Raw genomic sequence first — 14,839 nt, 5'->3', positions numbered from 1 at the left:
TCCACGTTCAGCAACTCCAGACACCACGCTACATCAATTAAGCACTCACAGCCCCGGTTCTTGTGTAACTGGATAAGGAAAAAGAATGTATGGTAGGGGGTGGGGGGGTGGGGTGTATGGTGGGGGAGTCCTCTGGTTGACTATTTGTCCCCAGGTGTGTGTGTACTGCATAATCGTTCCAAAAATATGCTCGATGTCGAGAACATACCGCAATATTCCCTACATCTGTGTAAACTTTTCTTTTTTTTGTGTGGATTTCCCCCCCCTTTTTCTCCCCAGTTGTATTTTTGGCCAATTACCCTACTCTTCCGAGCCGTCCTGGTCGTTGCTCCTTCCTTTCTGCCGGCTGCAGACTACCACATGCCTCTCCTCCGATACATGTGGAGTCGCCAGCCACTTCTTTTCACCTGACAGTGAGGAGTTTCGCCAGGGGGACGTAGCACGTGGGAGGACCATGCTATTCCCCCCAGTTCCCCCTCCCCCCTGAACAGGCTCTCTGACCGACCAGAGCAGGCCAGGACACATACCCACATTTAACTTCCCATCCACAGACACGGCCAATTGTGTCTGTAGGGACGCCTGACCAAGCCGGAGATAACATGGGGATTTGAACCACCGATCCCTGTGTTAGTAGGCAATGGAATAGACTGCCATGCCACCTGGATGCCCACATCTGTGTAAACTTGCTACCCTTTCTTCTTTACCATAACTTTCTTGTAATGCCGTGAGTACTGTACACTGCTGTCCCAACAAAGTATATTTAACTATTGTTAACTTCTAACACTGCCTTGTACAGTTCACATATAGATTTTGTTGGCATATCTAATATCCTTAACAATTTTACACATACAGAAATCTGTTTTTTTTTATGTGATTAACTTGAGCAACCTACCAAGTCAAATTATTGGTATGTAAAAATGTACTTGATAGATTCCCTATAATGGTTCTTACAATGACAAATAGAATTTTTTTTTTTATTCAGATGCAATTCCAGTTTGGCATCCAAGAAAAGGGACTGCACCAACATCACTAGAAAGGTGCCAGCTATAGAAATGAGGGGAAGGATGGCATCCTTCATGTTTTCAGTAAGGTAGATGACATGGAATAACAAAACACTGAAGTTCCACCGATTTGTGTAGGAGGAAAAAAAAAAAACACATGTTGCTGATGATCTGTCGTACATAGGCTCATTGGACTTCTATTTCTGTTTCAACCGCTACTTGCTTTGGAAAAAAAAACCACTTCTCAAAAGCTTATTTATGGGTTCAGTCATTAGCCTTTATGTAGTTTTGATTAAGTCTGATCAAACGTTCAATCATTTTAAGTAGGTTGGAATCGTAGTAACTTCTTTTACCACCAGGGAGAAGCATACTTCATTAACAAACTGGAACTGTGTAGCAACAAAGAATCATGCAATGAAAGATAGTTTCCACTAACATGAGCGACGCCATCCTGTGCATCAGGAACACGAGGCATGGCATCATACAAGGATGACACATAGGTGATAATGGACTTCTCATCCGGGTGTGGAACATCAACATCTGGAAGAACAATATGAACATCTGACTTATTAAAAGGTCATTATTACACTTTGCATATATGATCCAAAAACGGTATTTCACACACACACACACACACACACACACACACACACACACACACACACACACACACACACACACACACACACACACACACACAAAAGCTGGATAATAACCAATTCCTAACCATTCCCATGCAAACATCTTACACCACAGCTTCCAGCTAGGGGTAGGATACTAACAATAAATGGTTTCTTTGCACATAATTGAGTGTGGTACTGATTTAGCCTCAGTTTTTCTGATCTGATCTTCTGACCAGTTTATCTTGTTTTCCACACTTTCCTCTTTTGTAAGACTAATGCCATTAGTAGAGGACACCTAAAATTGCATAACAAATCTTAAGGAATCAGGGGAAACTGATTCATGGACTTAAATGAGGCTGGCGGTACATGCGTATTGCCGGTCAGTTTGAGGACATGTTTTGTCGCAGTCTTACCCTCAGGGTCCAACAGGCGGGTCACTCCCAGGTCTTTCTCAGCCACAGTGAAAGCCTGCTCCAGGTTCTCAAGGTTGGTCTGCCGATACACTCTTCCCATGTCAATGAGTCTGGGACTGGGGGAAAAGACAAGCACGGGATGTGGGTCACTAATAGTGTTTCAATGAGAAGATGAAACTCACCTTAAGGGCCACTTCAGTCACAAATGCTTACTTATAGTACAATAAAATACAATATGATACCTGTAAAAGTTTGTTTTGCATGATGAAAATGAGAACATATTCCTTTTGCATATTGTATTACTATTTTACCTTGTTTTGATTTGTAACTAAGATTATTAATTACAGGAATTACAGTAAAAATGAGTCATTGGTTAGTAGGTTTACACACTAGACATCAACTCATGTTGTTAGTTCATATCCTTCCAGACCTTCTCACTTATGTGCTAGGCTCTAAAACCATTAGCATAACCCCAAATGGACGGTCTGAGTTTAGCTGTTTGTGAAGATCCTATACTCAAAGCTATGTCAACAGTGAGGTTTTTTTTTTGGGGGGGGGGGGTTCCCCCCCCTTTTCTCCCCAATTGTACTTGGCCAATTACCCCACTCTTCCGAGCTGTCCTGGTCCCTGCTCCAACCCCTCTGCTAATCCGGGGAGGGCTGCAGACTACCACATGCCTCCTCCGATACATGTGGAGTTGTCAGCCGCTTCTTTTCACCTGACAGTGAAGAGTTTTGCCAGGGGGACGTAGCACATGGGAGGACCACACTATTCCCCCCAGTTCCCCCTTCCCCCGAACAGGCACCCCGACCAACCAGAGGAGGTACGAGTGCAGCTTCCCACCCGCAGACACGGCCAGTTGTGTCTGTAGGGACACCCGACCAAGCTGGAGGTAACACAGGGATTTGAACTGGCGATCCCTGCATTGGTAGGCAACGGAATAGACCGCCAGGCTGGTGGTGGTCTATTCCGGGGGGAATAGTGGGGGGAATTGGCGAGGTACAATTTGGGAGAAAAGGGGGTGGGGGGAATCAAAAAAATAAAAATAATAAAAAAAGAAACCTTCCTGCCCTCTCATGAATTCAAGGTAGCACACCTGCCGCAGGTGTCCTTTAGATGTTTGACTACTTCTTGCAAATGTCAAACCAGCTACTGTAGATATGTAATGTTTATAACAGCAAAAGGTGCTATATAAATAAACTCTTACTACTTACTAACTTACTTACTTACAGTAAACACAAAAGGTTGACACATTTCTGAACCATTTGCCAACCACACAGTTTAACCCCTGGATTCCATGAGAGAGGGAACAGAACCGGAAACTGAATGCAACATAAAATCCTCAAACATTGCTTGTTATTAAAAAAGTCACTTAACATTCAGTTTCTGTGAACTAAACTAAACTGAAATCCAGTAACATTTAAAGTCATTGAATTAATCTCAAATGTCCCATGAAGCCCATTATCAGGGTTGGTTCTCAACGGAGCCACCGATGTTAGAACAGTATGTTCTAATCACATTACATCATTACATCACATGTTTATTCAAGCTCTATTGTACTAAATTAAGTATGAATACTGAAGAGGACTGGAACAACAACCCAGGATGGGAACAGACTCAACTGTTGTCTTATTTGAAGAGTAGAATGGGCAGGGGGCCAGTGGGCACCCTTCCCTAAAGGGAGGCTCCTGGAGAAGCTTTTGACGACCTGGTCATCTTTGCCACTGGGGTCACAAGACATCCATTTGTGGCTGAGCTCATGGTCCCCTGAATGATGCTCATTGCTGGAGCAGGCCCCTGTCCAATGGGACCCATGAACTGAGTCCCAGGAGGAGCCCTCTGAGGGGATGTCCTCACACAACATGACCACTCGCTCTTCTACATCACTAACAGAGCCTGAACTGCTGCCCATCAAGCTGTGTCTCTGCTTCTTCAGCTTCTTCTTGAAACCAAGCATCTTAGTATTTGACAGGAGCAAAAGGTCCTCTTCAAATAAATGAGTCAATGCAAACCGTCTTGTCTAGCGGTGACATACACTGACATTTAAAAAAAAACCTCTTTAAAGTCTTGATGCTTAAATCTGAATCCACCAGGTCTGGACATGGATCCCGTTTGCGATCTCAAGCCTTCGCTCTCAGGATAGACTCCTTTGATTCAATTCCTCTGCAGGGAGTTGTTGCTGAGATTGAAACAAGCCTTCCAGTGGAAAAGCCAAGGTACTTTTGTCATCCTGCAGTTTGTCGTGTTTTAAAATCTACATCCATGTGCAAGATGAAAACCTCCACAGAGCATTGTCTGATTTTCCAGGCTGAACATGCAAAGTGGACATGCTGCAGCAGGATGCCTTGGAAAAATGGTACTACTGTAGGTAAAACAGCACTATTCAGGTAACAAGCACAGCACGCTACAGCAACACCCACACACCACACCTGGAAAACCTTTATAAGGAACAGACGCACTAGTCCAGCCCCACATGGTGACTGAAAAAACAAAAAAGAGAAAAGTCTCTCTCTTTTTGAGCTGCAGGTACACGCTGAGAATTAAAGGAAGCTTCTCCTGCAGGCATGCTGTGAGGCGACAGCGCTAATGGTTGAAGAGTCATTTATAATGACTCTTCAACAAGAACCACACCTTGCTGAGCTTTTATACTTCATCTATTGTGCCACTTTCTGCTCTTCTCGTGTTCTTCTCATCTTCACTGGACAGTGCGACTATTCCTTTTGTTAGAGATTCTATAAAGAAAGTCAACTGATAGAAAAACCTACAAGAAAAACCCCAAACCATCCATAAGCAGTCCATCAAGTTGACTGTGAGGACACAGAACAGCCTTGGGACATGTAGCATATTTGATGTTCAATATAATTTTCAAGTTAAGGCAAAGTACAGAAATCTGGTTTTCTCTCTGAAAGAACACAATCCATCAGTTTAATAACCTCATTACATCTACTACAAAAATGTTGGAGAATGCATCCATCATAGAGAGCCAACACCCACTAGTGGTATTCCGAGGTTCTGACAAGTTCAGGGAGATTTAATCAAAATGTATTAGAGCCTACAGACCCGTGTTGTCAGGCACTGTAAGTAAGAAGACAAGATAATAATGATAATTTTTCTTCTTCTTCTTTCAGCTTGTTCCCTGTTTCTCAGGGGTCACCACAGTGGATTTTACAGTTTCCGTCAGTACCCTGTGAGGGCACAGCACCAATGGCGGCCGTTGTTAATGGGCCTCATCCGATCCCACATGGAGCCTCAACTGAACCGGTATGGTCAATAACAGTCAATACCGGTCAATAACAATATGGTCAGTATGGTCAATGCCGTCAATAACAATGATAATACATTGGATTCTTAAGATGACTGTACTGTCTGTACACTACCAGCATGAACACCAGTGCTTTTATAGCAAATAATCTACCAAGAAGCATCAATGAAAATGTCATTTTCAAATTAAGAACTCTCTAAAACATGATGTGATGCTGGATTGGCCAACTAGTCTGCTAACTAATAACAGGGCTTTCGTTTTAAATAATTTCCAAGAAAATTTGGAATGGGTTTTTAATACAGATACTGTAACTGAATATAATGTAACCATAGAGGAGGTTTTAACTGGCAGGGTGAACTACTTTGCAAGCGTCCTGATGTGCCGCTCCAGCCCCAACACACACACACACACACACACACACACACACACACACACACACACACACACACACACACACACACACACAGTGTAATGTGTCATGACAAGCCCCTGCTGGTAGTATCAGTATCACTGTCTGCAATGAATGAATGAATGAAGGTTCCTTTATTAATCCCCTTGGGGAAATTCAGTTACTGCAAATTAACCCATCCTAACTGTGATCTGTGTCGCTAGGAGCAGTGGGCTGCTGCCTTCATACTGCCCCCTGGGGACCAACTCCAGTTCTTTTCCCATTGCCTTGGCCAGGGGCACAGACAGGAGTATAAACCCCAACATGCATGTTTCTTTTGATGGTGGGGGAAACTGGAGCACCCAGAGAAAATCCACCGCAGACACAGGGAGAACATGCAAACCCCACACGGAGGACAACCTGGGATGACCCCCAAGGTTGGACAACTCCGGGTTTCGAACCCAGGACTTTCCTGCTGTGAGGCGACAGCGCTAACCACTGGGCCACCATGCTGCCCATTAGATCAACTTACATGTAATGGGTTGAAGTAATATTAAGGTAGAACAAGTGTTAGTTTTGTATTCCTGATATCTGAAAAAAATGCATATTAAGGAGCTACAGTGTGTGGACCTTCATTTAGCTTCATTTTTGTTTCATTTTCAGCCCAATAACGTACATAATAGTTGTATCTGACATGCTTTTTGCTGGACTTGTTCGCTTCCATCCATTATCCAAGCTGCTTATCCTGCTCTCAGGGGCGTGGGGATGCTGGAGCCTATCCCAGCAGTCATTGGGCGGCAGGTGGGGAGACACACTGGACAGGTCGCCAGTCCTGTCCAGTGTGTCTCCCACACACACACACACACACACACACACACACACACACACACACACACACACACACACACACACACATTTACACCTAGGAACAATTTAGTACGGCCGATTCACCTGACCGACATGTCTTTGGACTGTGGGAGGAAACCGGAGCACCTGGAGGAAACCCACGCAGACACGGGCAGAACATGCAAACTTCACACAGAGGACGACCCGGGAAGACCCTCAAGGTTGGACTACCCCGGGGTTCGAACCCAGGACCTTTTTGCTGTGAGGTGACCGTGCTAACCACTGCACCACCCTTGTTAGCTTCCTTGTTTAAAAGATTCATGATATCGTTTTTCAGTCATATACTGCTGCCATCTAAGAAGGGGTCCAAATGCACATTATAAATCGACCACTCACTGGTGTTTGTGGATGACGGCATTAAAGAGTTTGCCATCCCTCCAGCTGGTTGTGAAGTTGTCACAGCGGATGCCCTGGTAGCCCTCCGTCATCCTCTGCGACCAGAACAGCAATTTCTCCTTGGCGGACATGTCATCTGACTGGCCGTTCACCTGGATATCCGAGATCTGAGGAGGATAAATGCACGGTTAGCAGGCAAAGGGTGGGACATGATGCAGAATATATTAACTATATGCCATGAGGAAATATGGAAGAAATTAATCATTAGTGGAAATCAGAAATTGGAATTTGAACTTAATCACAGAAAGCCATGTGTGGTTAATTTATTTGTGAAATAAAGAAGAGTAGATAACCATGTCTTTAAACTAGGGGGGAGGAGGTGAATATGCTGCCATTGTTGCAGCATCATCAGTTAGGAGTCTCAAATCTAATTGAATTCCCAAGGCTTAAAATCTGCATGTGACCAAGTGATGGAAGGCAGATGTAAAAATGAACATTGTATAATCTATGTTCACTTTTAGATCACTGTGGTAAAATGTTACTGTAGAACACTTTTGTTTTAGGTCACAGGGACCAGCAACGCTTCTGTCTGCTCATACCTGGAAAACTGCCATTGTGATCTCAGATTACTTTTTATATGGGCAGTTTGGAGATCAGAAACGGGATGAGTCATAGTCACCGGGGCTCCCCTTTAGTGTTTAGTTACACAGCTTAAGTGCTCTTCTCACTGTTCGTGTGTGTGTGTGTGTGTGTGTGTGTGTGTGTGTGTGTGTGTGTGTGTGTGTGTGTATGCAGTAATTAAAATCCTCCGCCCTACAAGGTTCCACCCTATAACCCAAACTCTCTTCTCTCTGACAGAAGGCAGTCCAAAACCTGCAGATTTTTGAGCCTTCGTCGACCATTATAGCCACTGTCCACCTCGTTATCTGGCTTAGGCAACATAGCAGTTATTTTGCAGACACAATAGTGTGCTATCTTCACAGCATACTTCACTTCACTCCTTTTTATTTCGTAACATTGCAAAGGGTGTGGCACCGGCTTAGTCACTCGTTGAAGAGGGATTTCTGGCTATGGTTCGGGCACAGTCAGGAAAAGGAGTAGGCTTGTCCTGTATGGTTTAACAGGAAGTTGCTGGGCGTGTTGGTTGTCGTTATATTGTAGCCCTGACCACCCCCCTCCCCCGAGTGCCAGGCACAAGGAAAGTTACACATGCACCACCTTAACAGAAAGTAAAACTGTATACAATGGCACACTAGAATGACCGGGAAATCCCTCCCACCTAAAACGACCATGGGTGGTCAACATGACCGCAGGTTTTTAAACTCTATATTCTGTCAAGATAAATACCCAATTGAGATATTAATTATCGATTAATTAACATATGCAACTAGCTTTGCATATATTAGTATGTCTGTTAGGAAATAACTGACACCAAAATTAATATTTTAACAACTATAATACTATCTTTAAACTATTTAAACTTCAGAGAGACATGGTCGAACTTGAATAGCAAAATTGAAAAAGTGAAAATATTACCTGAAAAACAAAATGGAAAACACACATTGCTAATCTAACAAACGTAACAAGGCCTATAAAACATCAACTGTAAAAAGAACTGAAAATAACCATTGAAACAGTCCCAAACAAGGATCGGAACTTAAAAACTACTAGAACGACTGCCCACGGTTTTTAAACTCTATATTCTGTCAACATAAATACCCAAATGAGATATTAATGCATTGCATATGTTAGTATGTCTGTTAAGAAACAACTGACACCAAAATTAAAAAATGTTTAACTTTAATTTTAATTTAATTTAATCTTTAATACCATCATTCAAACAATTTAAAATTGCTGCTGTCCAACGCCTGTAAATACCGCAGTGCCTCGGTGGTAGTAATGGTGCGTCTGAAACGGTGTCTGTAACCAGACATGTTGGCAATAATCAAAAATCAAGTTTAGACTATTTCTCTGTACCTGAGAACACTAGTGTGTTTCTAGGACAGAGCAATGAACTTCACGAAGGAAATGATGCGACCAGCACACGTCATAAATAGTGACATGACGCGCACGATGATGCGCAAATTACGCACGGTCATTTTGTCCACTCATGGTCGTTTTAGGTGGACCTTATAACTTTTTTTTGCAATTGACAATCTAAAATTAATTTTAATGCAAATATACGCAATTTTAGGAGAATTCGGGGAGTGGCAGGTCTGTATCTTTTTTTTTCTTTTCACAAAGTTATTAAACTTTGAAAATCCAAAAGGATCAAAATGTCCGCCTTGGTCGTTATAATGCTTACTTTGAATAGACTGGTTTTACGTCTAAACAGTGGCAAATGTTTCAAATTTGTATTTTAGCATGAGTTTGAGCGTGTTTAGATGGCTCTCCAATAGGAAAAGGGATAAAAACAGTATAATCAACCGATTTAATACAGAAAATGAAGAATCTGTTTTCAAAGACTTCATTTTAACCCCATCTGATTGGTTTGGAGGAGATCTGTAGAGGCAGCCGATAGGTGGAGAGCCCAGAAAGTGAGGAGAGAGGGCTATAACGGTAATGGAACCAAACACTGACAGAGTAGGACACCTGGAAGTGAAGAATGATGGTCCATATCAAGCCCAGGGTCAGCTTGGGGTTCCCGTCGGCTATGTCGTCATTTCTGATGTTTACCAGTTTGACCTTTAAAGAGATTTGGAAAAGAACATTAAACAATGAGTTGAGGTTAAAAAAAAGCCAATTTAGTAACATTATTATCAACTTGTTACAATACTGTCCAAGCACACATCCAGCAATGAGCCATCTAAACGCGCTGGCAAAAATTGTTTTATTAACATACTTCATCTTTTTTTTTCTTTTTAATATTTCTTTCAAATTTAATATCTCCTACCTGCCGGTGTTTTAGGAAGTCCAGTGCAATTTGTACATTCTGTAGTTTGTGGAATCGCATGCGTCCCTTCTCCCTGGGCTGAAGAGACCAGAGAAGAGATATAAAGTCATGTTGAGGCAGATTATAGACAGCAGCAACAGATGCCAGCTTCAGAGATGATCCTGTTTGTGCAAACAAACTGAGGTAGAACGAAAAGCACCCAACAAAGAGGGAGAAATGAGTGGCAGGAAAAACTGAAAGGCATGAGTCACACAGTACAAACATGACACAAAGACATATACAAAAAAAAAAAAGCAGGGGAATTTCAGTTTTTTCAAACAATGTAAATGGTTTTTTTTTTTTTTTGTAGGGCTAATTTTTACAGATATACATGAGAAAACTCAAAGAGATACTATATGTTTCTGAACAAAATGAGGTGCTTTTTTAAAGTACAAATCCTGTTTTTAACAACCAAAGAATGTAAAAAAAAGAAAAAGTGTCGGCGAGGAAATAATGTAAAAAGAATACGGTTTTAGAGCAACTAAATTAGGGAGAAAATTCTCATGCACTTGGCTGAACCAAAAATACAGTTGGTTATTAGCTCGACTGTTTAAAAGCCAGTAAAAACGATCTATTTAACACGTTTGACAGTGAAAACATATTAGATCTTGAGCTTTTAATTTAAGTTAAACAGAGATATGATGAACACAATGCAAGTTCTGAGAAACAAAGCGATACAAGAATATTCCCAAACTATCATTTAAAGACTCATTCCATATGCCAGAACAAAGCAAAAAAAGTGTTCCATAGCTTGCCTCATTAGTCAATGGGTCCTGCAAGTGCTAGCGACACCAACTCAAAACCAAATATTTCTTTGTCTAGAATCCAACAAATGGATACTTAATGCAAGCCCTGCATTGACAAATATCACAAAAATAAAAGCAAAAGTAATAATAAATTTGCTGCCGCAACCGAGGATCATGCACAGCCACAACACTGAGGGAGTGCACATTAAGATGAAGGTATGCTAGTTTTTAACCCACTCACCAATCGTACACTCCTGACCAAGTCTCTCTCTCGCGGCTAGCCCCAACAAGAGCAGTGCGAAGAGAGGAGGCCAAGGCCAAATGGAAAATTTGAGCACACAGAGACAACAAACGCAACAGTGAGAGAAAGGGGGGAGAGTAGGAGGAGAAGATAGAGAAGAAGAACCACGGTTAAGGCAGGAGCACAGTTCACGAAGCCTTAAATAAGTAAAAGTGGGGCTCAGGTGTTGAGGGCTGTCAGAGGCGTTTCAGATAAAGCAGAGCTGGAGGCAGCACAGGGAGCATCATAGAGGCACACAGCTTCTGTGCATAGCTGAACTTGCGGTCCTCTGTTTTACTGATATGACAATCTGCCTATGACTTTCCAAGCCCTGTTACAAGTAAGAATTTGACCCAGCAAACCTTAAAGTTAGAATCCTGAAGATCAACACGCAAATTAATTAATTTTGTATTTATGACAAAAGTTAATTTGAGAGTATGAATAATGATTTGATTTTTTTTTTTTTTTTGCTGTTGCTCGTTTTCATGTTTACTATCAGGAATTTCCAGGGAAACATTATACAGTACGTAGCATTTTACATCTTCAGCACAGCGGCCAAATGCAGACGAATGAGGCAGGTAGCAGCAAGTTTGAAAGATGCAGAAGTTACTGTGGCTAGCAAGCAGATATGGCAGAACAAGCTCGATTATGATCTTTACCAACAGATAGCATAACACCAAGAACCTAAACCCAGGTTCCATCACCTTTGTGTTTGTCTAGTGCTATGGGTGATACTGACATAATAGCACAGGCGTCCTTAACATGTTGAATAGATCTCTAGGCTTTGGAGTGCTTAAATGCCACTACATTACCAAGCATCGCCATAGATCTCAGGTGAGTATAACAAAAACATCTTTCTTCAAGGTTTTAACTTTAGGTTAATGTAAGAAAGTCTAAAACACGTACAATATACTTATATATTGTTGCAGATCATAAAAACAGTAAACAGTCATCAAAGTCAGTTGATAAGTCTTTTGTTTATGTCTGGATATCTTGGAACATTTGGCTTAGATAAGGCCTACAATTAACAGCTGATGTGAGTTTGCGTATAGCGTCATTGCCACAAGAATGCCACTTGAGGTTGACCTGTAATAGGTATGATAAAATCTCATTAGTCAAGCTTGGTTTACAGGTTGGAAGAACGCTGAGGTAGCAGATTGGTTCCATTTTCAATTTAAGTCTAAGGTTAGGAGCCACTCACCAGCGTTTCCCCAGAAAGGACCTCCAACAGAGAGATTAAGTTATGTCCATCTCTAAGATCCTCATACAGGTCAGTCACATGACGCTGTGCCTGGCAGTAGAGAAGGGACAAAAAGACAATAAGACATAGTCGCAAAATTTCAAGAAGAGCATTGATGTTTTTGACAATTAAGGACTGTGAATTAGAAATCCTTCTAACCCTAACCCTTTCTGAATAGCACTGTAATTGAGCAACTGTTATCAAAAGCCTAGATAGTTTTTTCTTGGAGCACTCCCAGCCAGTACAACTCTACACAGGTCAGGAATGCATAGCAAGCAGCCTGACTTATATTCTATGACACCTGAGGCAAAATGTCAAGGCACATCTACCATCCTTAACAGTTAACATAGATGGTAATAAAACAAGATCTGTTTAAAAGAAAAAGTAATGCTTCTATGAGGACGAACTTGGTACAGACAAAAGCAGCGTGTAACATAAAGGACCTAAACAGGGCCTGGTGATCTCGATATTAGCTGAAGAACACATTGCAGTCTGTTCCAAGTCACTTTTGAATGTTTCATTTGCAGGCACACTTAAGTAGTGGTGAAAGTTGTGGTATCCCTCCCTTATAGAAGTGAGGCGCCATGTGATTGCAAACAGACAGAAAAGCAAATGAAAGACGGTAGATTAAGAGAACAGGGTGATTAATGTGAGGAAAGAGGGTGTGTAGAAGCTGGAGGGTTCAGTCTACATGCTGGTCAAACACCGAGCACACAAACTGGCCATTTAGTGTGGTAAGACCTTGCTCCAACCTGCTTGCAGCAAGTACCTACCTCTGCTCTCAAATGCTGAGTAGAGAGGACGAATGAGGGATAAAAGGCAGAGGAATGACAAATGAGAAATGGGAGAAAATACCAGAAAACAAACAGAGAGAGAGAGACAACAAGGAGATAAGAGCAGATAATGACATTGAAAGATTTAGCCAAGGCCTACAATATTAATACAATGACTGTTTAATTATCAATAACCAAATAAATGACTTCAAGATAAAAAGATGAAAGTCAAAATGATCCATTTCATTTCCATGACAAAGATGAACAAATACACTACAGAAGTGGTTCTCAATCAGGTCCTTGGGTATCCTCAGTACAGCTGGTTTTCTATGCAGCCAGGTAGTTCACTCCATTCGCCTGTTGTGCCAGGTCTAAAACCTTCCTGACTGGAGGCTGGAAAAACTGGAACAACATGTGAATACAGTGAACCACCTGGCAGAATAGAACACCAGCAATACCAGGGGCACCTGAGGACTGGATTGAAAACCACTGTACTACCACGTTGGGTGTAATTGTTATTGTATGAAAAATGCTTCAAGAGGCATGAAAGAAAATTTCCCCTGCAAGTTACAAAAGTGTTTGGTTTATTTTGGCCTGAAGTGCATGACACTATCTGACATTACCAACACTAGCTCACTTGTCCCTGCAGGGCTGGACTGGCCATCTGGCAGACCAGGCACTTTCCCGGTGGACCGATGTGAATTTTCGACCGACACAACTGTCTTTTTTTCCCCCCTCCTATTGTATAGGAGCAGTGGGGAGCTGCAGCGCCCAGGGACCAACTCTAGTTCTTCTTTCCATTGCCTTGGTCAGGGGCACAGACAGGAGTATTAACCCTTAACATGCATGTCTTTTTGATGGTGGAAGGAAACCCATGCAGACATGTGGAGAACATACAAACTCCACACAGAAAGGATTTGGGATGGCCTGGGATTCGAACCCAGGACATTTTTGCTTTGAGGCAACAGTGCTTATCTGGACCACTACGCTGCCCCATGGGTTCGGTTCTTGGCCCGCTACTTTTCTCTCTTTATATTTCACCTCTTGGCCAAATTATACACAGTCATGGAATATATTTCCATTGCTCTGCGGATGATGCTCAGCTTTATGTGCCTTTAGGGACTGATGATCATACTCAAGTGACTAATTTAGAGGCCTGCTTGGCTGCTGTGGAAAATTGGATGTCATTACATTTCCTGCTTTTAAATTTCAATAAAGCAGATGCTAGTCACTGGCCTTGCTAGACACAGACACCAATTTGATCAATTAACAACAACTTGAAATGTACTTCAGAGTTGGTTTAAGTTGTTTAATGCTGCAGTGTGTGTTGGTCAGCTGGCCTAATTTGTTACTGCTGGAGTTCCCCACTCCCCTCGTCTCTGAGTGATGGCGTAGAAAGTATACACAATATACTTCATGTTTGTCTCGCAAAGGCAATTAAATATTTGCAACTGCTGCCTTTTTTGAAGACGAACTAACTACAACTCTAGTGTGTGCACGCTAGACTGTTCAGGTGCTGCACTCCTCTCAGTTTAGCATTTTTCCCCAAACACAATCATTCAGTCTCAAGGGTTGAGACTGAAGAGGTTGCTTAGATCAGTGATGATCAGTTTCTCTCTCAATAAATGTTGTGTACAGATGAACTGATTTTTCTTTGATTTATCCCATTCAAGTTAGCAGAGGAGGGCTAAACCGGAAGTTGGCCAGCTCAGCCAGCACCACGGGCAACCTAGCCGGCTAATGCTGGTGCACATGTTCTATAGGTGCTGGGGCCGGTGGGGATTTCTCAGGCTCTGGGCTACTGACTCAGTGACTTGAGTAACCCGAAAACCCGACTCTCTTTAGTGAGTGACTCATACAAACTCGAGTCAGTAAAAAGAGTTGAACCTTCCATCACTACAGCAATGGGCAATAGGGAAACTCCCATCTCCATGTTTAC

General features: G+C 42.2%; 1 protein-coding gene across 2 annotated transcripts in view; it reads right to left on the bottom strand.

The window, feature by feature from the left end:
• LOC130117695 (plectin-like) overlaps positions 1–14,839 on the bottom strand; it is a 90,830-nt gene that overhangs the window by 36,856 nt on the left and 39,135 nt on the right. The window contains exons 3-9 of one of the 2 annotated variants that reach the window (XM_056285853.1): positions 12,901–12,915; positions 12,089–12,178; positions 9,823–9,900; positions 9,522–9,614; positions 6,930–7,096; positions 2,038–2,153; positions 1,438–1,541 (exon numbers count right to left, since the gene is read on the bottom strand). In XM_056285853.1, coding sequence (XP_056141828.1) covers positions 1,438–1,541; positions 2,038–2,153; positions 6,930–7,096; positions 9,522–9,614; positions 9,823–9,900; positions 12,089–12,178; positions 12,901–12,915 — 663 coding nt within the window. The remainder of the gene's footprint in view (positions 1–1,437; positions 1,542–2,037; positions 2,154–6,929; positions 7,097–9,521; positions 9,615–9,822; positions 9,901–12,088; positions 12,179–12,900; positions 12,916–14,839) is intronic. The other variant, XM_056285854.1, reaches the window with a different exon arrangement.

Source organism: Lampris incognitus, chromosome 9 (genome assembly GCF_029633865.1).
Source record: "Lampris incognitus isolate fLamInc1 chromosome 9, fLamInc1.hap2, whole genome shotgun sequence".
NCBI classification, from domain to species: domain Eukaryota; kingdom Metazoa; phylum Chordata; class Actinopteri; order Lampriformes; family Lampridae; genus Lampris; species Lampris incognitus.
The sequence above is the reverse complement of the archived record's forward strand: the minus strand, read 5'-3'. Positions and strand labels throughout refer to the sequence as shown.